Source organism: Plectropomus leopardus, chromosome 12 (assembly GCF_008729295.1).
Source record: "Plectropomus leopardus isolate mb chromosome 12, YSFRI_Pleo_2.0, whole genome shotgun sequence".
In the NCBI taxonomy this organism is placed as follows: Eukaryota; Metazoa; Chordata; class Actinopteri; order Perciformes; family Serranidae; genus Plectropomus; species Plectropomus leopardus.
In genome coordinates, this window is record NC_056474.1 from 20,064,602 (window position 1) to 20,088,542 (window position 23,941).

General features: G+C 41.4%; 1 protein-coding gene across 1 annotated transcript in view; it reads right to left on the bottom strand.

Annotated features, from left to right (window-relative positions):
* Positions 1-1,290: 1,290 nt before the first annotated feature.
* Positions 1,291-23,941, bottom strand: part of hs2st1a (heparan sulfate 2-O-sulfotransferase 1a) — a 30,196-nt gene continuing 7,545 nt past the window's right edge. The window contains exons 3-8 of the mRNA XM_042498082.1: positions 6,771-7,024; positions 6,541-6,626; positions 6,102-6,240; positions 5,655-5,752; positions 3,321-3,478; positions 1,291-1,571 (exon numbers count right to left, since the gene is read on the bottom strand). Coding sequence (XP_042354016.1) covers positions 1,348-1,571; positions 3,321-3,478; positions 5,655-5,752; positions 6,102-6,240; positions 6,541-6,626; positions 6,771-7,024 — 959 coding nt within the window. The 3' untranslated portion in view covers positions 1,291-1,347. The remainder of the gene's footprint in view (positions 1,572-3,320; positions 3,479-5,654; positions 5,753-6,101; positions 6,241-6,540; positions 6,627-6,770; positions 7,025-23,941) is intronic.

Sequence of the window (23,941 nt, forward strand, 5' to 3'; positions counted from 1 at the left end):
TGGAGAGAAGTCGGACATCTCCAACACTCTGCAACTAACACCAAAACAATCTAGATTGATAAAAACACTACAGGTAAGACGGGAAATATGCATTTTTGATTTGGTGATGAACAGTCCCTTTAGGGTGTGGGGGGGGGTATGGGACAGTGACAATCTTTATGCTAAACTAAGCTAACCTGCGGCTGGCTGCAGCTTTATTTCTAAGAGAATGATATTAGAGAATTATTGATCTCCTGATTTAACTCCTGGGGAACGAGCAAATGAACACAATTCCCAAAAATGTCAGCATATTCCAGACTAAAATATTAGTGATCAGTTATGTTTAACTTACATGAAAAAAAGACAAAAAATAAAATGCAGACTAAAAAGTGAAATGAAAGAGCTGGAAGAAATGTACAAACGGATAAAATGCACAGACTGTGACTTTGAAAGGTTAACAGTATAAATGGGTTAATTGTATACTTTAGCAAATCTATCTGTGAATGAGTTGCACTGAAAAAGTAGTAAATATTTACAGCAGCAGCAGCAGCATCCCCACCTAGGTGCTTTTACACACTTTAGTAATATGTGCTCCTTCATCACAGAGGAAAAGCCTCTGGGCAAAGCTGCACATTTACATCCAACAAAACACATCAAGTACAGTATAAAATGTACGCACTTGTCCCAGTTAATAGTCCATGGTCACAGGATTTTTATTTCATAAAAACCTCAAAAGCTCTCCTTTGAGTCCAATAATACAGCACAGTAGTCAGTTTCTTACACTTAAAATGTCTTTAAGTTAGTAATAGTGGTGAGGCATGGGGATGTCATGTCACCATGGAGAATGCCACTGTCTTTACATACAAAAGAAAAACCATAGTAAAGAGTTTAAAATACAATCAAACACAACCAAACAGTACAGAGCCGATGAAAATGTTTTTGTTTTTTTCCTGGATCGGAGATCAGCGAAGCCAATCAGGAGTCATGTTGTTACTGCTTGTTGGACAAGCTGTCTCAAGGACACGTTTCTGCAGAGGTCCTGTGCACAGACGACCTTTGACATGGAAGTGAAGGGGAGCGGAGGCCGCTGGGAACACAAGCTACTGACGAAACATGAGCTTCTTGTCCAGTTGGCCAGCACAGACGTGTTGTACAGAGCTGTCACCAGATTGTTCTGCAGCTCAACGTTATGTTCTCAATCACACGTACAAAGCAGCCGCACAGTCACCTGTGGTCTGTTAGTCTCACTCTCCTCCTCCTCCTCCCCCTCCCCCTCCTCCCCCTCCTCCCCCTCCTCCTCCTCCTCCTCATCTCACACTGCACGTCTGAGCCTGTGCCGAGTGTCCTCTTCCACAGACATGAGCCTCTTTAGTTTTTGGGGTAGATTTTCTCATAGAAGAAGTTCTGTGCCAGCAGGTAGAGCTCTCCGTCCTTTTCTCTGACAGCATGTGCCCTGACAAACTGGAACTGCTCCAGTGCAAACTCGTAGAACTCGTTCTCCATCTTCCAGATGGCTGACTGCTGCAGCTTGGCGATCGACTCCTTTGTGGGCGGCTTCTTCTCGCTGGTCTTCCTCAGGTGGGATTTCTTCCCTGTGATAAAAGGAGTGGAGGATTTAAGAGGTGCGGGTACATGAGCTCAGTGATTCAACATAAATATACACATGATCTATGATGTTCAATGTTAATGTAGGAAATACTACTATTTTATTTTATAGTGGGATTATTTGGTGAAGGGGTTAAAGTATGTTTTTGTCTTTGTTACTGGATTTCAAAACTTCATTAGCACAATTATCAGTACAAGATGGATGGATGGATAAGAAATATGTACAAACATGTGCATCATACTACATGTGTTATATATATAAACATGACTAGTATTAGTGATAATGATTATATAATTTGGGTTCCTACAGCTTAAGGCAAATTAAATTGAATACGCTTTAAAAATTGTTTTTAATGCCACTCAGGATGATTTTTAAGTCCAATTTTACAGTAACTTATACTGAAAAAAGAAGGAAAATAAAAGAACCGACATTGTTTACATAAAGTAAGAACAATTTTGCCCAAATGTTTAATGTATAATAAAACATTCATTTTTGGTCCAGTGAAAGATAGATACAAGACATTTTAATACCACGCCTTGCTTTAAGGTTAATTAATTCAATGCTTTTAAAGACTTTTTAAGGATCCGCGGAAACTCTGATAATTAGTATTGCAGCATTTGAATTACTACACATATTAATGTACATTTATGACAGTAAAGAAAACAGGAGGCACAGCTGCAACAGGTGGCATGCATGGTCCATGCATGCACACTTGTGCACCTCTCCTGACTTGGAGCCCTGAACATTAAATCATTCTAATAATGATGTTTATCTGATACTAACTGAAGGTTTCAGAATTTCAGGAGCAGGACCACACGGCAACCATGTAACCACCTGCACTAATACCCGCCTAACCCAATCCAAGAGACACAGCACCAAAAAAAAAAAAAAAAAGAAAAAATACAAGAATAAATCTGAGGTGGCTTTTCATTTCACATCTGCTGGTGAGTGTGTTTACAAATAGTAATTGACAATACTACATAGTATAACTTAAACATTTGTTCGATCCTTACAGTAAGAGTAAAAACATCCCCCATTTCCAGTCTTGTGCTAAGCTAAGCTAATTTGCTGTAGCTTTGTATGAAGCATAATGACCTCAGATTGGTATCAACCTTTTTATCTAACTCTCCACAAGAAAGCGAGGAAGTGTATTTCCCAACATGCCTGAATGATTATTGTGGAAAGATGGCACAGCTTTCAGTCATGTCTGATGTATTATATATCTATAATTAATTTAGCAAAATTCAAGTTAGCCACGCTTCAGGAAAACATGGGACAGAATGTAAAAGTCTATTTTTTGTGTAGGTTTTGTTTGGGAGAGAGACTGTGTGTCTTCTGGCATAGAGACTCTGAATTTTAATTCATTAAACAGATACCTGATTAACTTGAGTACTTGGGCGTATCTGCTGCTAAAACTGATGAACGTCATACTTGAGTCATAGCAGATCTATATCACTGTCAGATTTAATTCTTCCGCTCTCTCCATTATTCATTCTGGCTGCACTCGTTGTAACTAATCTGTAACTACATCAGTGAGAGGCAGGACTGTATATTGATCACAATTCAATCCTCAGAGGAGCAATTCAGTCTGCTAATATGCAGCCGCAGCACACTTTAGCATTGCAATGTCTGCGAGCCATTAAGCCGTTTTTTAGTATATTGCCATACTGGTGAGCGAAATGAAAATATGCAAATGAAAAGCAAATGGTTTCTGACTATTTAGCAGACAAGGCACCTGTTTTGTACAGCTCAGTGGCTCCTTTGAAGAAACGTGGCAACGCCGCCTCCAGCATCATGACAAAGTCCTCCAGCTCCTCTGTTACTCCGACCAGCATGTATTCATTCACCAGGTTGTATTTGGCCTGCTCCAGAGCCCACTGGCTGCCCACGTTCCTGCACAGAGATCATTGTAAGCGGTTACATTTCTTTGTATTCTGATGAAATAGTGGCGGTTCTGCTGGATGCAAAACGATCACAACATCTGCAAAGGACAGAAATGCGTGGGAGGAGGAGAGTGAGCCGAAAGGTACAAAGACAAGAGACGGGAAAATAGATTGAGTGAGCCGTGAACAGAGTCCAGAGAGGGTGAGAAAGGCAGGAAGGGAAGGATAAAAAAAAGAAAGCCAGTGGCAGGCGTTGTCATGTTCAGGAAATTAAATAATAAAGGAGGAAGTAGATTGTTTAAACCTATATCTTTTTGGCAAAGCCTCTTTAAACAGAACATTGGAGGACTGGCAGCAATTCACTTTTTTGTCTTCAGTATTTATTAAATGTTTCCAAGGTGCTTTCCACTACTTTAACATGCTGCTAGTGCACCACAGCGAGCTCAATCTTAGACCTTCAGTCGGTGCCCTGCTTCAGGAGGATAGGTGGTTAAAAGATGGAGGGCAGAGTAAAGGAGAGATTAAGGAGGGTAAGAGGGATAAGTGAGGGCAGAGAGAGAGATTGATACAGATCATCATGTAGAGAGAACAGATCAAGGCTGAGAGAGCTATCAGAGACCTTGAGAAGCTGAGTGGAACAGAAGAGATAGAAAAGGACTATGAGGTTTAATGTGGTGCATTATGAAACAAAACTGATGTTCTGAAGGACAGTGTCCTCTCTGAACTCTCTGAGCTGCCTCAGGTGACACAAGGATAAGGATGGGGATGTTCAATGCATCTGTTATTTTTAATAACTCCATTTGGAGAGACCAAAACTAACAACCTGTTAGTCTTTCTCTCCACATTCTCTCTGTTATACTAAACCGTTTTAGCACTCATTCTTGAAGGGACACTTCACCCCTAAATTAAAAATGCATATTTTTCCTCTTACCTGTAGTGCTACTTTTAGTCGAGATTGTTTTGGTGTGAGAAGTCGAGTGTTGGAGATACTAGTCGTAGAGATGTCTGCTTTCTCTCCAGTATAATGGAACTAGATGGCACTCGGCTTTTTGTGCTCAAAGCGCTAAAAAAATACAATAGCAATGTCTGTTTTCAGAAATCATGACCTGGTTACTCAAGATAATTTAGATTCTTGTAGGAACTTTTTTTTTTTCTACCAAACTACGTCTGAAATCTGCATCACTGCACAGAAGGTAAAGTTCATCTGATCATGGATGAGATGTTGGTGCTTGTGACAGCGTGAGATGTAAACGTTAATTGTGCATGAGCTGAGCGGTAACGTCAGCTAGCTCAGTAGTGCTAGGTGAGCTAGCAGTAGATGCACGCTCCAGTTTGTGCAGTGTTGACAGGTGTAGCTTGGTAGGAAGAAAATAGTTCCCACATGAAACTGCTCACAACAACGTCTTGAATTGTCTTGAGTAATGGGGTCATGATTTCTGGAAATAGACGTTGCTGCTGAGTTTTTTAAACGATTATTTTGGCGCTAGTGCCACCTAGTTACATCATATCTAAGAGAATATAACGTCTCTACAGCCGATATCTGCAACACTCTGCAACTCACACCAAAACAATTCCAACTGATAAATAGCACTACAGGTAAGAGGGACAGTATGTTTTCTTTTTGATCTTGAGGTAAAATATCCCTTTAACATGTTGAACTTACAAAAATATCATGTTTCAATTTAAAAAAGGCTAAATGTTTTCCGTAAACACCTGGACACTGTGGTCTTTTAAGACATAACTAAAACAGAGGTAAACAGTACATTTGATGGGGAATGTTTTCAGCTGTGGATTAAAACACATTTGGTGCTCTTGTGAGTAAAAAGGCACCAGAATGCTGTATGCAGGACTGACTACAGTAAACTCCAGCGCCCATGTGGTTCCCTGATGTATTTTCAGTTTTTGGATCACAATGTAGCTCTGTGGCAAAGAGGAAAATGTTAACCAAGCTGTGGCTACACAGGCAATACTTGTTAGGGATCAATTCAATGTGGGATTTGGTCTTTGCTCTCTTTGTTGATCGTAAAAAACATAGAGATCATAACCAGCCTTAATAACAAACAGGAGAGTGAAAACAAAGCTAAAAATGAGCTCTATAAAGATTTCTTCCGGTCATTTCAAAATAGCATCAGAAAATACAAGCATACCTTAAGATTTAAATTCTGACTCATTGTTTCAACACTTACCAGCATTCAGAGTAGTGACCACAGAAAAAGGGAATCTGGAGCCAGAGCTTCTCAGGGGCACAGTCTGAGCCGCCAGCTGATACACATTCATCAAACGTCTGAAACACAAACAACACATGAAGAAAAGAAAGCACGCGTCAAACTGGTCAAATAACCTTGGATTTTAGACTGTCTGTCTAAATACAATACTAGGAAGATTCCCACTGCAATTTCACAAACTGAAACTGTAAAAGTCTCATGTTAACTTCAGATTAACTTTTAAACACATTTTGCACAAAACTGGAACTGTAGACTTTTCTCTCCATCACTTGATTATTATTGAATGATTATAGCAAGTAAAACCTGTTTCAGTGTTCATATTGGTACCTGACTGTTCTTTGAAGACAGGCCTGAAAGAAATGGAACCTATCCTTTAAACAAAAAATGAGCGTGTTAATGGATTTTAACCTTCTTGTCTCCTTGTTTCCTGCGTCTCAAGCCGGGCCGGTAGTCATCACCGAAACGCAGAAAGTAATAATAGGACACCAGCCTTTCGATGGGGTCCCGGATCACGTTTATGTAGATGGGCTTCCTCTTCACCCCAAACCTGAGAGACAAGACAGTGAGTTGGGTTGAGGCTCTCAATGGGGCCCTTTAACTATGTACAATATTTTTTTTAAAACAGAGACAGTTTGCTGATTTAAAACTTCAATAATGTGCTTTTTTTGTTGAAACATGCAGGGGATCAGTAATGTTACTTTGTGCTCCATTCAGATCTTTAGACTACACTGTGTGAGTGAAAAGCTGTGAATGACCACAAGGTGGAGTCACCTGCACAAAGCCACAGCAAGGGGAATTAACTGTTTTTATGTAGTGTTATCATTGTATTGCAAGAAAATGCATTTACTTGGTGAAATCCAGGAAGGAGACGTGTCCGTGGTAGAAAGCTGGCTTCATTTCCCTCCACTCAGTCACATTCTTTACAAACCGCACCTGAACCAAATCGTGATTATTATTACAGTGGATGAAGTGCTCTTTTTAACACACACTTTATCACATTAATGTGAGAATATCAATAAAACAGGCCTCTACGTTACAAATGAAAGGGAAATTTAAAGCAGCCTGCGCAGCGCTGACCTGGTCCTGTATGGACATGACCGGGTTGTTCTTGGTGGTGTTGATGTGCAGGACGTGGTAGTGGTTCTTCCCACACAGGTCATAGGCGATATTGGTGAAGGAAGTGCTGGCTGTCTTGGGCACGCGGTTGTAGATGATGACAATGTCGTCTTCGCTCTCAGATGGCGATAATGACGATGAGTCCCGTTCCCGCAGGCCGTCTTGGGTGTGCCGCTGCTCGATTTCTCGTACCTCGTGTCTGGCAATGGCTCGTTCTTTAGAGGGACGACAGGAAGTGGATAAAGGTGAGTTCGACTTTAATACTGCAGAATCAGAAAAGTGTGCATAAATTGTCACAAACACAGCCTATTCGCCAAAAGATACTGTCGGGATTGTTCTTTTCTGTTTCTGAGGTAATGTAGTTCTGATTATGTATATGAGCTGTCTTAGTCATCTTGAGGTGGAGTGGACGCCGGATGGCATGACACCTATACGAAACGTCTGCCAGGCTGCAGACTATTGTTTGAGACCAACATGTGTCAACACTTTTTGTTTTTAAGCGACTCATCCAGCTGTGTTTGTGTCACTGGACAGGGTGTTTATTAGGGAGTCATTGTTACATTTCCAGCTACGATTGTGCAGCCGAACATTGGTGTTTTTTAGCGTGCTGTTGCTGTGTTTCAAGCTGTGTTTGTGAAACTGAACATGGGTGTTATTAAGCAAGTCGTTGCTGCGTTTCCAGCAGTTTGTGTACCAATGAACAGGGTGCTGTTTTAGTGAGTCATCATTACATTTCCAGCTGCATGTTGCTGTGTTTCTGCTACGATGGTGAAACTAAACATAGGCGTTTTTCAGCTAGTCTAGTGGTCGCTGCATTTTCCAGTTAGGTGTTAGTGCCGCCAAACACTGTTAGGTTTTGGTGCACTGTTGCTGTGTTTCCAGCTGGAACCGAACATAGGTGTTTTTAAAGAACTATATATTAATGTACAAACGCAACATATCTGTGATTTGCAGAAAGATACAATGCCAACATTTATTCTGGCAATTGGGTTGCACAAACTCCAACCACATCCTGTAATTCTGCTCCAAAGCTGAACCTAACCTCTGACCTCTTTGTGGAGCAGAATAAATTAATAAAAAACCTCTCTTTAACAAGCGCCAGAAAATATCACATACTTGTAAATACAGCACAGTGCAGACAGGCAGCAAGAAGGAAAATACAAGGACTTCAACTCGTGGGTGTCACACACAAAACCACCACCATCTCTAACTCCCACACACCTCTGGATCTTTGTTTATACATGGGTCAATGTTTGACATCTCTCATAACTATGCTCGATAGCACCCAACTGATCCATATTTGGCATCTCTGCTACAAATCCAGAATTAAATGTAAACCTGCTTAACATGAGCTACACCCTAAAAATATTACACCGTGCTTGTCAGAGGAACTGTAACTTCATTAAAAATGGATTTCATTAGAACATCTTTTGAAGAGCAGATAACTAAAAACTCCTTCTGCTTCACACCGAGGATCAAGACTAATGTCAAACAGGAATATTAGTTAATCATTCTGTGAGCGGCCTATTTCACGCTGCACTACCACCTCTCTTGTTCGCTAATCAGATTCCGCTTTAATATCAGTCCCCTACCTTTACTTTCACTCTCCTGATTTAACCGCAGAGTGAAGTGTCTGTGTGCTCCTGTTTTAGATAAAATAAATGTACCGTCTTAGGGCCAAGTACATCTCTATGTGCTTCAGACAGACTCAAATTGGAGTGAATTGATTTCTCCAACCTACTTTTCTCTTCTTCCTGGGAAAGCATCGTGTAGCAAGGGTGAAAGGGTAAAGAGCCAGAGGTGACAGGCTGAGGGGTTAGATGTCACTCATTAGATGCTAAGGCTACAGTTATTTGATAGCTAACTGGACGTTTACAGGACATCAATACACTATAAATGAGGAGGGCGGAGGGATCTCAATCCGAACACTGCATGAAGCGGCAGAAAAGCCAGACCTCAGTGCCTCGGTGTGAATGGGTTCAACACAAAGAAGCCCAAGGCTTTTGTTGCTCTTGGGCTTTTCTTCGTCTGAATTCGCCTCAGATTGACTGGCGTTGACAATGCCTCAGAGTGCTCCGCAGGACGGGTGGAACGAGAAGAAGAAGGGTGTTTATGCGAGTGTGTGTGAGGAGGGGAGGCAACACAACACTGAAGCACCTAATACCCGTGGGAGCACTGAGTGGAGCCAGCGGGATCCTAAAGCCCTGCCTAAAGCCCTGCCTGGCTGCTGAGACACTGTTACAGCCTGGACCGGCCTGGCCATCTTAAGAGGCTGGCATCTGGCACCGGTGGCCAATTAAGATGTCAACTGTGATTTCACCGCCCTCTCCTTCATCTGTGCAAACACACGTGGGCATGCACACAATAACACACACACACACACACACACACACACACACACACACACACACACACACACACACACACACACACACACACACACACACACACACAGAAATACTCTCACTGCCCCCTCTCTTACACCCTCCTCCTGAGCAGCTGTTAATGTTCCACTCATCAAAGCTGGATCTGGTTACGCACGGAGCCGCGCTGCTTCCGCACGCTCACAACTGCTGCTCTGGGGCCGATGGTGTGGAGACGTGCCAGGTGGCCGTAATGGCCGAAAGCTGTCAGTATGCAGGACAACTGTAATAGAGACATTCATTCACGCGTCCTTCCAAAGCATGCATTAGCCAACAACAACAGCAATAACAGTTGCTATGTTGGAACTTTATCGCTTGGGCTCAAATGTCTTTTTAGGATTATTTTTGTGGTGGTGTACAGTAAAGGGAGGCACTGACAAAAAATAGAAATGGAGCGCAACCTGTGACAATGCAAGTCATAAATATTGGGTTCCTTTGGTCTGACGTGGAGCACCAGGTGTCTGCTTCACAGTCTTAAAGGCCCTGAAAACATATTTTCTCAAATAGCTTCTTCTTATGAGTGATAAGGTCTTACTGAACCAAAATTTGAACAGCTGTGATAAGTTCACGTTATGTGTACGTTTTTAAGCGTGCTGTTCTCACTGGTTACAGTTGGAAAAGGTTGATGTGATTTACCTCCATGCACCAGTCAGGCTGAGCAACATTTAAATCTACATGTGATGACCAGTTGTAGGGTTGCTTGTGTTGCCAGACCACTGTCAATAAAATTTTATCAAACCACTCCCACGTGATACGTATTAGGGATGTACCTAACGACCTAATTTTCCTGTAATGTTAGACTAGTTGACAAGTCTAAAAGCAAAAACAAACCGAGAACACAGTTACATTTGAGCCCTATTTGGTAGAGACCAAAAACAGAGCTAAAAGAAAGTGACTGTGGACTCACACTCAGCAGGTGGTCGGAAAAAAAAACTTCAGAATTAAAGTTAATATGTCTCTGTATCGGCTGAATGAGTAAACAGGAATCTATTTGCTAATCCCTGAGCCTTATCAACTTTAAATGTGTTAGAGTTTTGATGTAGAGCGCTAAGCGGTGCCCTTAATAAAATCTGTTAATGCAGGTTTAATATTTTTTATTGGTGCTTATTTACTATTATTCATGGGTTATGTTTTCTAAGACTCTAGATTTGAAACAGAAATTTCAGGGGCTTTAAATGGTAAAAAACAAACATGATACGGTACTTTCTTACTTGGCTCTAATGGTTTGCCCAGGTTTTGAGATATCGGAGTTGAGAAGACTTTGATTTGACATTTTTCCACTGCTCTGAGCAACACATAAAACATAAAAAAAATAAACCAACAGCAGTGTGTTTCTTTAGAGACATTGTCCCTGTTACTCTGGATAATCCACAGACCTCACTGTCAACAGTTTTCACTGGAACTACTTTCTATTGTAGAAATACTCAGTGAAATCTATTGACAGTGAGGTCTGTGGATTATCAGAACTAAGAGGGACATTGTGTCTAAAAGAGATCTTAAAGTTGAGTATTTTGAAATGTGTTGTTTTAAAGCTGTGAGGACCACAAATCTGATTCTATCCATCTACATTGTGCCGGCTGTAAACTCAGAGCAAGATATCTCACAAACAAGATAAACATATGAGACAAAAGCTAAGTACATGGCTAAAGTTCCATTACAAGACAGAGAAAATGTTTAAATTAAGTTACTTGACACTTTAAACTCTTTAGCTTTAGACGCAATTATGTAAAATGATGTAAAAGAGTTAGCATCTTCTATTTTCTGTGTTGTTTGTTAGCTTGTAAAATGCAGTGACTGACACGTTAGTGGTTGTGAAACATACAACAATATCTGGTACAATGTGATAGTGTCTTGGCATCGGGCAGTGTACATCCAAAAACTTTGCACTGGAGGTTTTAGGCTTCTTTGCTGGAGATGTGTTAAGGTCCGTTTCCACACTGAACTATCAAAAAAAAAAAAAAAAAAGCAGCAGTTGTCTGTAATCACCATTCAAAAAGGGGAAAACAGAGGTCAAACAGGCCAGATTCAAGATGCTGTTAGCCAGTTTGCACAGTAGCAACACAACCTGATGTTGAACTGACAAATGATTTCTACAGTGCACAAGCAAACAAAAAAAACACAATTATGAAGAGTCTCTGCCAAAGAGCTCAATGGCTATAAACATATTCTATCTTAAAAAAACAAGTTTGTTTTGATCTCACACTCTCTTTACTTTAGACATTTGTTTGCTTCCCTCACTTGTGCTTCTTGTCTCAGACATTGATTCAATATGCTGAATTGGCAAAAAAAAAACCCAAAAAAAACGCTGACGAGGGCCGACAAGTGCGACAAGCGCAGGCAGTGCAGGACACACCGCAAAAACTAAGACAATGATTGGCTTCTGTATTAGTGACATAGTTAATCTAGCTTGCCTGCTGTACTTTTGAATCTCTAGTGACAAACTGTGCAGGGTACATAAATGAAAGAGAAACGTTTCTGTTTCTGTCCATATTTTGAACTGTCGATTTCTTCAGGGCCAAAGCTTTTTTTTTTTTTTGTGCTTTACTGTGGCGTAAACACACAAATTTAGCTCAAGCTAGCAAGGAAGGCTGGCAGCGTCTCAGAGTTTTTCAGATGAGGTAGGGGGGAATGAGAAAAGCCGAGGGCTACTGTGTCCCCCAACTACAACGTCCTGAACTATGCAAAGGGGCCCAGAAACCACTTGTTAAAGACATGGTGTTTTGTGGCAAATTTCCAACAACCAACAAGGAGGCAAAGCGGGCACAGAGAGGGCTTCTTGGGCTTTGTAGTCGACGCCCTATTCATTGCGAGGCTGAATACACTTGGCACAGACCTCCATATCAGAGGGCGCCACACACACACAAACTTAAGCTTAGCACTCCCTTCTGAGGTCATTTAATTAGAGAACAAAAGCTTGAATTACTATGGCCACACAGCAGGCCTCCTTTCATTCCACATTTCCGTCAGTTTCCTCCCCTCAAGCCCTCTCTGTGCATTAAAAGCTAATTATGAACCGTGAAGCCAACACGGGTCTTAAACATTGTGACAACTACAAGCCTATTACTCTGAGTTTCATTCAAAGTAAGAGACAGGAGGAAGACAGAGCGCTGCTAGTCGAACATATTTACTGAAGCAATTTCGCGGCTGATTAGACGCAAGCATTTGAAATCATCATTCATACTCGCCACCAGATCTGCAAAATGTGACAGCTCTTCATGTATTATTGCTATCACGTCAGATCTGATGGGATAATAAAAGTGGGGGAGAGAAGATGATCCTTTCTCCAAGCGCCACATAAATCTATCATCGCTCCGATCCGCCAGTCGGAGCTCTCTCCTTCCGTCTGCTTCCCCTGAGAGGGTTAGCCCTTCGAACCGAAGCCTTGGGCTAGGTGGGTAATAGAGATTGGCTATCAGCAGCAGACTGAGGTGTACGGCTTGTATGGTTCTGCTCGGATGCCGCTGGATTGCAAAATCAATGAAGGATGACAGGGAGGAGATCTAGGTTGCTGCTGTATAAAAATCGAGTTAGTCTGCTGCTGCTGTTTCTCCCTCTTCTCTCTATATAGACTTGGATGCACGCTGCTGTTTTTGCGGTGCCAGGTTTAGGGGGGACTGTTATGTCACCACTGCAGCACTCGGGAACATTTGTCTAAACCGTGCACTTAGGAATTTTCTAATTATTCTAATTCAGTCTTGGGATCCATTTAGCAGAGAGTGGATTATCAGAGGAAATAAAAATCAGACTGATGAAGAGATTCAGGCCTGACTTAACAGAGCAGAACCTGCATAACCATTGTTAAGTGATGACAAGGAATATGAAACATGCTGTGAGAGGAATCTGTTGTGCAGCTTTTTTAGCGCTGCTGGCAGCTACAGAGGATGGGGAAAAAGGAGACGGATAAACGAGTGCTTTCATTAAGTGATTGTGAAGGTGTTCGGTACATTCAAAACGCCTTCGGATATTTAAAACAAGCTCAGTATGAGAGCAGGAACAGAGACACAACCACGCATGAGGAAGCATAAACTTCCTTTAAACTAAACACCAATGCTTATATGCTACATGCAGTATTTCACGGATTTCTTTAGAGATAAATGAGACTGAGACACATTTGAATGCAATTGTTTAGTTGCGGCTTAAAAAAAAACCAAAAAACAAGTAAATTGCTAAGCTGAGGCATTTTTTCCCCACTGGCTTTGACATACAAGTATGACATTGACACTCCATGAAAGGTCTCATTGAGTCTGCTCTGTCCTCTGAAATACAGCTGGGGAAGAGGGGAGAGGTGGGGGGGTAGGAGGGAGAAGAAAGAAGACGCAGACACAAGGGAAACAAGGACCAGGTCTGAGTAACATGGAGACTGACAAAAATGTGGTTAAACAATTTGATCTCTGTAACACAGTGGCAGAGCAGGATTAACCCTTTAGAAGGCCCAGGGTAAAAGTTTGCTGTTTGGACCCCATTGACACCTCTGCGCATCATGTATTTATCCTGTCACCTCCAAGTTTACTTTAAATAGCATGCACACGGCAGACTGTGCACAGCAGGTCATTATTTGAACATAGAAACCGATGCCTGTATATAAAAATGGAGAATGCTCAACAAAAATGGGGTAAAAATATCCTGGAGGCAGCCGCTGTCATCTTCATCAATCTGCGCTGTAGCGATTTCTGCGATGTCAAATTCCTGCTTTTGGACCAATCATAAACAGCCCCACTGATTACAAGCAAACGTACTGGGACACACAGCACTCATGATGTCAAACCCGCTTTTTGAAGCATCAAAGTCATAATCAAGACAATTTTACAGAGTGGCCAAACCATGTAACTACAACTTATGAGTCCGTCACAAGCCCAGAAATACTTTTCCACAAAAACTTAGATTGAGAAAGAGCCCTCTATGAGTCAGGGAATATATTTTTTGAGTGTCACACCTCCTGAAAAATGATGTGTTTCACAATCTGGATTTGATCCATTCAGTCTGATAAAATTGGGAAAGTCGAGATGAGCTTCAAGAATAAATAATTTTGTCCCCATTCAAGTTAGCGGAGATAAACAAAAGTTGCACCAATTCAAATTTTTCTCTCTTGATTCAAAGATTCAAATACTTAACTTGAAGTATCTACTGATATAGATTCCTATTCAGAAATGTATTTTTCCCAAAATTTAAAACTGCAACATCAACTTGTTGTGGCAGTAATTGTCCTCCCATGGCTGAATGGTAAAGATAATGTAATTATATTGAACATTTGTTACATTTCTATCAAGGAAAATTATATCAAGGTAATGATTTTTATCATCATGATTGTCCGGCGCTATGTTAAACTAAAACAAAGTTTGAGTTTTGGACTGATGGTTGCACAAAACAAGATGTTTGTAGATGTCACCTTAGGTTTCCCAGAATAGTAATACCTATTTTCTTTTCTGTTTTTTAAATGTATGTATTAATTCATCTTTAAAAAAAGTAATATATTCATCAGTAATGAAAATACTCATTAGTTGCAGCTTCAGAAAATTTTCTGACAAAATTTTCAATTGATCAAAGAGACGTCCCAGTTTTGCTGGGACGTCTCTGGCGGCCCCTGAAGTCACTAAATGAAGGCACTCCAAGACAAACAGCAAATCACAGAAACATATAAAACCAGTTTGTCAATGGGAGGATCTGGGGAATTGCTGTCCTCTCAGTTTATCATAAACGGAGGAAAGTCTCATTGTGAATGCTAGAAACGGCGCTGAACAATGTATTAAAGTCAGACCGCAATATAAGTGACAGAAAGGTTCCACTTTTGAAATTCAAATCAACAGATGCACCCGCTGAGGTGAAGTAGTGAAATAAAATGTCTGGCTACATTGCAGATTCTCGTAAATAACAAGTTTCACAGTGACGTGATATTTCCTGCCCTGGACTTGGCACGGATGCCTTGTGAGGCTCCATAAATACAGGCTGAGGAGTTTTTCATTGTTATGACTTTCACGGTAGTTGTGCCTTTACTAGAGGGCACAGAGGAGAGCAGGAGAGGTGAGGAAAATACAGTGGGAGGTGTGGGCGGGCAGCGTGCTGTTAAGGTCGTGAGCCGGATTTCCACCAACAACAGCAGGTGCACGATGGCGCCTCTCCATCCTCCAGAGAAGTGCTGCTGCCGGGCCCTGGAGTTCGACTTAGTGCAAACACTCCTCATAAAGCCTGGAAATGGCTTTTTTCCGAACTGATTAAGTAGTATGTTGAAAACAAGAGCGTTTTTGTTCGAGAAAGTCGACAAGGCATTCCTCATGCAGAGCGAAGAGACAAACCTCGGCCTTGTCGGCTCTCACTGACAACACTGTTCAGACAGTTTAAAGTGGTTAAGTGGTTTGGGGTATGGGTCTTGAGACCATAATTACTCCATTGAGTGTCATTGAAGGGGAAGATGTTCATATATGACCTTTTTTGGACTCTACAGACTCCAAAAGTTTCATTTTTACTCTGTCTTGTCTCAGTTTCAGGAAATCGGGATTTTACAGTCACATGGAACATGTGACTGTAAAATTTCATGACTTTTCCAGGTTTTCCATGACTGTGGGAACCCCGTATAGTTAAGGTGATTTCAGCTCCTTTTGGTTTGTATTTGTTTCCTAACAGTAAGCACCTCTTTAATGCCTTTTTGATTATTTTATCAAGAAATTTCTCATGGTACAATATAAGTACAATTACATAAACAAATTTACTGTAAAGTGACAATAAAAGAACTAAATAAAGATGAAACTTTATTTGTTTTCTCAGGGCGATTATTGGGAATGTGGATGTGTGTAAGTGTGTGTGACACTCGCACTGGTCTGGTCTTGGTTTTGACTTGACATTTCTTCATATATTGGTTCGCATAATATGTAATGAATAAGCGCCCAACATATAGTGTCATCACATCACATACTTGATGTTAAGTTACATTCTTAGTGTGAAGTTAAGTAATGTATTTCTCAGCAAGTAAAGCTTTGTAGGTTAGGTTTAGGCAAGTAAAGTTATGTTTAGCAGAAGACGTCATCACATTGCATACTTAACGTAAAGTTATGTGGGCAAGTGACGTTATATAGGTAAGGTTCAGGAGAAGAAACATGGTTGGGGGTCATCACGTCATGTGCTTGATGTTAAGTTACATACTGAGCCTAGGTTAGGTTTAGGCAAGCAAAGTTACCTTATTTAGGTTTAGGCAAGTTAAGTTATGTCGGTTAGGCTTAAGCAAGTACAGTTACATAATTTAGGTTCAGGAAAAGAAACACTGTTGGGTGTCATTATGTTACATGCTTAAAAACGTATGGAAAGTTAGGTAGGTTAGGTTTAGTAAGAAACAGAGTGACAACGTACCTTTAAATAACTCAAAGCTCACCTGGCTTCGTAGCGAAAATGATCATCGGATTACCTGGGGAAAGTCCTGCGCTTGTTTGACCCCTCAACCACACTCAGCTCTCCTCCTTACAAACTTTCAGTCTTTATATTACTTCCCTCTTTACTTCTGTCCTGATTATGTAGGGTATAGATGAATTACTGGCTCTTGACTACGTACGCTATTTACAAATTGCGGTACATTACTTTTTGTTGGTATACGTATGAGCAGAGCATGAGAGCAGCCTGCTAGATTTGGTTTTGACACACTCTGGTCTTAGTCATGACTTGGTCTCAGTTTTGGTGGTCTTAACTACAACACTGCTTAAAGTGTAGCAGCTGAGCATAGGGTGTTTTTTGCTCTGTTGAGTTCATGAACTACAGATGACAAACAAGCTGCTCTGACTAAACTCAAGGGTACACTAAATAAGATCCAGCCAGATGTGCCTCTCTTACAATTTCTATTCTAAATGCAAGCCATGTCCCTACACTAATGATAACAATTCAGAATAAATGGAGATCATAATCGTCATGGTTCAACCTGCCACTTTTTCACCCTAATATGTCTTTTGTGCGATCGAAGCCGGTAGTGCTGTCTGACAGGTGAGCCAATAATGTCTGGGAAAACAGAAAGAGTAAAGGGGGCCGCGTTCTGTCTGCTTCATCAGAAACAGCCAGTCAGATGAGATTATGGAGCAATTTACACAGATGGCAGATCCCATCATTCCCCTGCCTTGTTAAGTAAAGGCGGGTCTGACAGGTTGTGAAGGGAAGAGGGGGGGGGGCGATTGATTGGAACAGATCTCATCTTGGCACAGATTGTCAATGACTAAGCAGTGGGAATTAGCCAACATTTTCAGAGACATTTGCGCTTCAAAGGAAGGAGAAAATATCTGGGCAACTCTTGTCAAGAGAAGAGCCATCAAACGCATTTGTTAGAGGTAAAGAAACCACCGCAGGAATGTCTCTGTCACCACTAAATGTTCACAGCCTCACAAACACCACATCAAATCCGTGAGAGCGTTAAGTGCGAGAAACTTAGCAGCACAAATTAGCAGCTGAATGCATATAGATCCACAGTGAAACACAGTTTTGCTGTAAGCCCTTATATCCTAATATAACAACAAACAATGTTTGCATAACAGCGCAGATCTGGTTGCAAGCTACAACCCAGATATCTGATGTTCCCTTTCCCTCTCCCTCTTTCGGCCCTGCAACAGATAATTAATAATGCATGTATGGGAGTCCGGGGAGAACTCCACACTCTATTAAGACAGAGCAGACGACAGCTATTCATAGTTTTAATGATGAGTGGGAGGGACAGGTGAACACCGCAGAGAATCCGTCCCACACAGAAACGTGCTACAGCGTTACACAGAACATCTCTGCGACAACACCAGTTCAACTTGTTATCACTGCATCTCTGCAGGCTTATCTTTGCGCCTTTCATCTCTTAGTTTACTGCTTCTCTTATTTTATCTCATTATATTTAGCGTCTGCAGGACATCCAACCAGTGAGGATGTTGGACCATGTTCGCCATCAGAGGATCTCTCTGGCAGGATGAGCAGGCACCGCTCTTACTCTTTAGACACTGATATGATTCTGATGTGACTATGAGGCTGTAAATACATGTCACTTCTAAAGGTGGTGCTTAAATGATCCCCCTAACCTAAAATAATCGTATTTCTGTCTTTAAGTTTTAGTTCAATGTACGCACTACAATCCATTTAACGTCCAACCACTATGATGATGAGACAAGCTCTAAAAAAAAAAAAAAAAAAACCTTTGATACTGTAAAATGTACTGAGGTCATACTCAAAGCAATTTTAAAAGGGGACTGCACAAATTTTCTCATATTAAAGTCTGTTTGAAGGACTTACGGAGTACTACTGCATATATCAACAGTTGTATAAATCCTTGCAGCTCCTGGGGGAAGAAACTTGAGTCAGTGTCAGTTGGGGCTGAAGACTAAAGGTCCTATCTTACACCCGGCTCAAAGCGGTGCACGCAGAACAGCGCAACTGTCACTGCCAGTTTCAGAATGACACAGTTGTCATTTTCACGGCCAGCGCCCACGTTGTGTGTGTAGAAAAAATGTACTTGAGCCCATCTGTGCACCGATGGGTGTGGAGATCTTAAAATGAGGTGTGGTCAGGGGCATTGATGGCATCTTTGTATTTTGAGACAGCAAAAGCGACTGCACCATCACCCAACAAAAACCTGGTCTAATGTCAGAATAGAGCAGTTTTTTCCTGACTTTCAAAGGGCGCATTATTCAGATAGAAAGACGCTCCTACATGCACAGGTTCAAAAGGAACATACACTCTGTTAAACACACAGGGAAGTGCAGATGGGTGACATAATACTTCATTAATGAGGAAAATATAAAGGAAAATCTGTAAAAAGTGAACATAGCAGAGAGCAGAGCAGAGCTGCAGAGTTGCTGTCCGATTCCAGTCCCCACTAAGCGGGACACTGTGAGCTTTTACAAAGAGGTGCTTAAATACATGTTTTTTTTCCCAGAACCTAAAATTCTGTTTCCTCTGTCAAATTTATAATAACAGTTTTTAGTTTTGCTGCAATTAATGAACTTAAATACAACCCCTTTGCCCCTTGCACCATTTAATTAGCAAAAGTGAAGTTGGACACACCTTAAATGCACTTGCACCTTGCACTTTAGACCATGCCCTATAGATCGTTTAAAGAGGGCCCTACAAGTCTGAAAATGAATCAAATCTGGGGCTATGGAATAAGAAAGAAGCAAGCTATCATAACTCTGTAGCCCACTCCTCATCTCTGCTTGTGGCAAAGAGTTCAAGCCCACATTTTTAGCCACTACTAGCGTAACACAAAAAATAACTGTTACTTGTCTAGTTGCATTCTGGATAATGTAGGTGGCAGGTTTTGGTAATAAAGGCCACCTGGAGGATGACTTACCTGTGAATGGTGAAGGTTTTTTTAAAAATTTTTTTGTCTTTAGTAAAAAATAAATCTGATTTACAGGTGAGAATGCCCACCTTTATTGTTCTAATAAAATGCTACAACATTAATCAAAGCAAAGTGATTGCATCACTATTAAACTGGAGTTAGACATTTTTTTTTGCTTTCAACTTATCATTATGAAGCAAATGTTGATTGGATAAAGTAATGGCTACAGGATAATGACACCACCAGCATTTTGATTGGTTCCCTATAAGCCCCACTTCCACTATGCAATCATGTCTGCCAGTGGGAATGATCCCATGGGAAAACAAAGATTCGATCTATGGCACAAAGGAAATATGTCAGCCATTGCGTAACCAGGGAGCGGGAAGTGCTTTTGAAGCTATCAGTAGCTATCCCCAGTTACCGAAGAGTAACAGTGCAAGTTCTTTGCAGTTATGATGAAACAACTGAAGTAACATACGTCCTGTGTTGTTGGTAGTTGCTAGGCTCTGAGGAAAATGGAAAGCAATCTGGTTGTAAGTAATATAAATTGGAAATGCTAGTGAGGGGGTGGGGATGTGGGGTCAATTTGAATTATATTAAACTTTATTAAAATATGTTGTAGTCTTAGCCACATAGAGAACAGTCTCATTAGGTTAATATGAATGTATGTAAATATAAATCACTCAGTCCCTGTAAATTGAATAAACAATCAATGAGAAGACATTACCGTGAGCTCTTGAAAGCTGTGGAAGGTATTTTCACTATTTTCTAACACCTAATGGGCTAAAAGATGAATGGATTCATCCCCAAAGTAATTGGGGGAATAATCAATGATGAAAATAATTGTTAGTTGCAACCTTAATGAGAAAAGACATTAGAACAGGAACATTATTTTGATGCATGCGCAAATTTTAATTATGTTGTTCTGGAAGGTTTATAAAACTCTATTTACATTTTAGAACAACAGTGACAAAGAGGCAGTATTTATAGTTCAATAAATCATGTCTGACTGATACCCAATCTGTTTAATAAGGTCAGAATCAGCAGCAATACTAATCCAGTGTATTGGATTGGTGCTCCGTTTATATTAGTGAGAGGCAGGGCAGGATAGATACAGACACCAGTCTAATAAAAAAACAGTTAATCAATCAAACCTTGTCTGCAGCGTTACTGAAAGAAAAAATATGAACACCACAGAGAACGAGACAGAGATGTAGACGCACATAAATCTACTGATCCTCGCTCAGCAGGGGACGGACGGAGTGAACGAGCTGAATATTCAGCGACCCAGATATTTCATTAATAAGGTCTTGCTCACACACACATAACAGAGATGTTTGCTGTGTTCTTATTTGTATTCTGTCTAATGAACTTCAAGTTGGATTTCAGGCTGTTTGGCAACGCTGCTCACACTATTCAGACACAGTGAGGAGAGACACATGCAAGGAGACGAGAGAAAAGACACAGAAAGAAAGACAGAACAGGAGGAACAAACAGGTAGAGGAGAGCAGGAGAAGTCTGGCGAGGCGGGGAAACGGTGTAGTAGCACTACAATGGTCCCTCAGGACTCCTGGTGAATCAGGAAAACAAGATAAAGGCAGCTTAAAACCAACTGTAAAACTAATAGGTGCAAAGTTGAACCAGGGGCTGAGGAAGAAGAAGGGCAGCACTGCTCGACCACCTTCCTTCCTCCTTATCCCTCCGTGCTCTGACGAAATTGGTTGTAAAAATGCTGCAGGCGTGCTTTCTTCGTTCCTCTTTTTTTTCTTTTTTTTTGTACGGGGCTTATGATTTTCACAAGCCAAGGCTTTAAATATTTCTGTGTTGCAATGAAAATTAAATCATCTCTTTCATTTCTCCCCCCTCCTCTCTCCACCCTCCTCGCTTCCTCCTCCTTTGATAGCACCTTATTTCCGAGGCCAGCAGCGGATATTCTCCTTTCAGGCGTTCATCCAATGGGGTTAGTAAAACACAGTGGGGATTTGAATATCACAAAGGCGACTCAGCACGCAAATAAAGAAGTTGTTTACAAGCATTGATCCAAAAGGAGCTGGATGAGAGTACTGTCATTATAAGTTATTATCACGAGAGAGGTTTATTAGCCGCTCGCCGTTTCTCCTGTCAGGAGAGGAGCTGAAGAGAGAAAAAGAAACAGTCTGCAGTGAGAGGAAACTGACACCTGCCGTCACGTGTTCACAACCACAGGGTCCATTATCCATCCAAAACCGACGAGGTTTTACTAGGTATGGCAGGCGTGAGCCACATTGGGTCTAAATTTGATCTTGTAGCTTTTATCATCATTAAAATAGAGTGCGGTGAATGAAAAACAGATTATTTCTGAAGGAACACCAGCACAGCACTTAGGATCAATGTTCACTCTGAGCATCTCTGCAGGACTGTTTGCTGACCTGTGTCTGATTTATAACATCAACTAAATAATAACTCATCAGCGGTGGTGGACAGTAATGAAGTACATTTATTTAAGTACTAAGCTTGGGTACGGTTTTTGCGTATCTGTACTTAATTCAAATTTCTTTTTTGACAACATTACTTTGACTTGTTTGCTTTGAAGTCAGTGGATAATTTTTTTTTCTAAAATGCAAAAGTCCATAAATTATGACCATGCAGTTCTGTGTGTGGTCTGAATGTCAAAGTGGCAGTCCTGTACCTCTACCTTGTGCATGTGCTACTCTGATTAGGCAGCTTATTGGTAAAACCGGTGAATAGGAGAGGTCAAGCTGTTTCACATTTCTGGCAATACTGTGGAGAAGCTGAAATGATGAATGTACTGTCGAGAAAACAGTCAACATGTTTTGGTTCAATTAGAGCAGATAGTTGTTTAGATTCTGCAGTGAGTCCTGTTGTTGTTAATGATTGTTTCAACTTGAAATTTCAAATCTATTGAGATTAAATACAACAAAATGATGAGCGAAAAAAGAAGTTGAATTAACCTATAGGCTACATATTATGATTTGTTCACTTGGTTCCACAAGCAAGTTGGTGCATTCAGAGGGTTGTTTTAAAGCCATTATGTTTTGTAACTGTACTGTGACAATATACAAAAATTAAAAGAAAAAGTACTTTGACTATAGTATTTTTAAAAGCAAGTACTTTAACTCTTGTAATAATTTGACTCAGCAACGTTCCCTTGTATTTGTATCACATATATGTAAGAGTATCGTTGACACAAGTAATAGAGTTGTGTACTTCGTCCACCACTGCTCATCAGCCATCGGTCAGAGCTCCACTTGCTCCCTCGAGTTCAGTCGATCTACTCTGGCACGAAGGGTTTTGGTGCTGCATGATATTTGAAGGTCATTTCTTCGAGTTGAGTGAGCTGACACCTCAGCCCCACAGTGACACAGGAAGAAATGAAGACAGACAGGACAGCGAGGGGGAGAAAGTGTGTCTGTGCGAAGAAGTGTGTGTGTGTGGGTGTGTGGGGGGGGGGGTATTGGTGAGAGGCCAGCTGAGGGGAGTGATGGGTGGGTGTTGGAGCGGGGTGTTCTTCTAGACCGGCCTCCAATTACATCCAGGGTGTGAAACCGTCCATAACGCCCCGTTTAGCCTGTCTGTCATCCTGCTAGCGATCGCCGTGCTGGCTCCGGTTGCTGCTGTGCGCGCCACTTTGCAGGGGAACACATCCCCTGTCAGACAATGTGCGTGCCAGGGGCCATAAATTTTCTGCCCCAATCAAAGCCTGCTTCTAACAATACAGCGAGAGCCCAGTATGACCATTAGCACTCAGCCTCCCTTACTCCCACAACAGATCCATCCCCGACACCTACGCCCATCTCCGCTGTGGGCTCCCCTCCATTAGCCGCTCAAATGGCATGTTTCAGAGAGTGACTGAGCAGGCAGGTCCAGGTGATAGACGCTACCGGCTGCTTATGGTAGCAGATGCCAACGTGCAGAGTGAACGCAAATGACTCATACACCCTTTATAACCCTCAGGGAAGCTAAAAACAGAGATGTGGGGTGTCAGGGAGAGTTCAAAGCGAATCTGAGTGCCATGTCCACGGGAAGAATAACGGAACAACTAGAGGAAGAAATGAAGAAGGTTACACATTTAGGAGGTTTGCAGCTGCAGAGAAGACATGAGGCTCTAGCTGAGTGCTACTAACGTGACACCAATTAGCTTCAAAAAGGAAGCCACCGTTTGGTGTCGCAGATCTTTGAGAGAGTCAGTTGACACACACTTGACAAATGTGTGGGAGTGAAAGGAGGCAGGTAGATGCTTGGATCATCAATAAAGTCAGATTTCAAACAGCAGCTCGAAGTCTTATCGGCGACAGGATGACTGATGTGCGTCCGGGCAGCAGCAGAGCAGCTCGGAGGTAAAAAGTTGTCCAATCAAAGTCCATGCCCATGAGGACAAATCAGCAATGCCTGACCAATGTCCTTTCAAGAACAAATTCCTTACC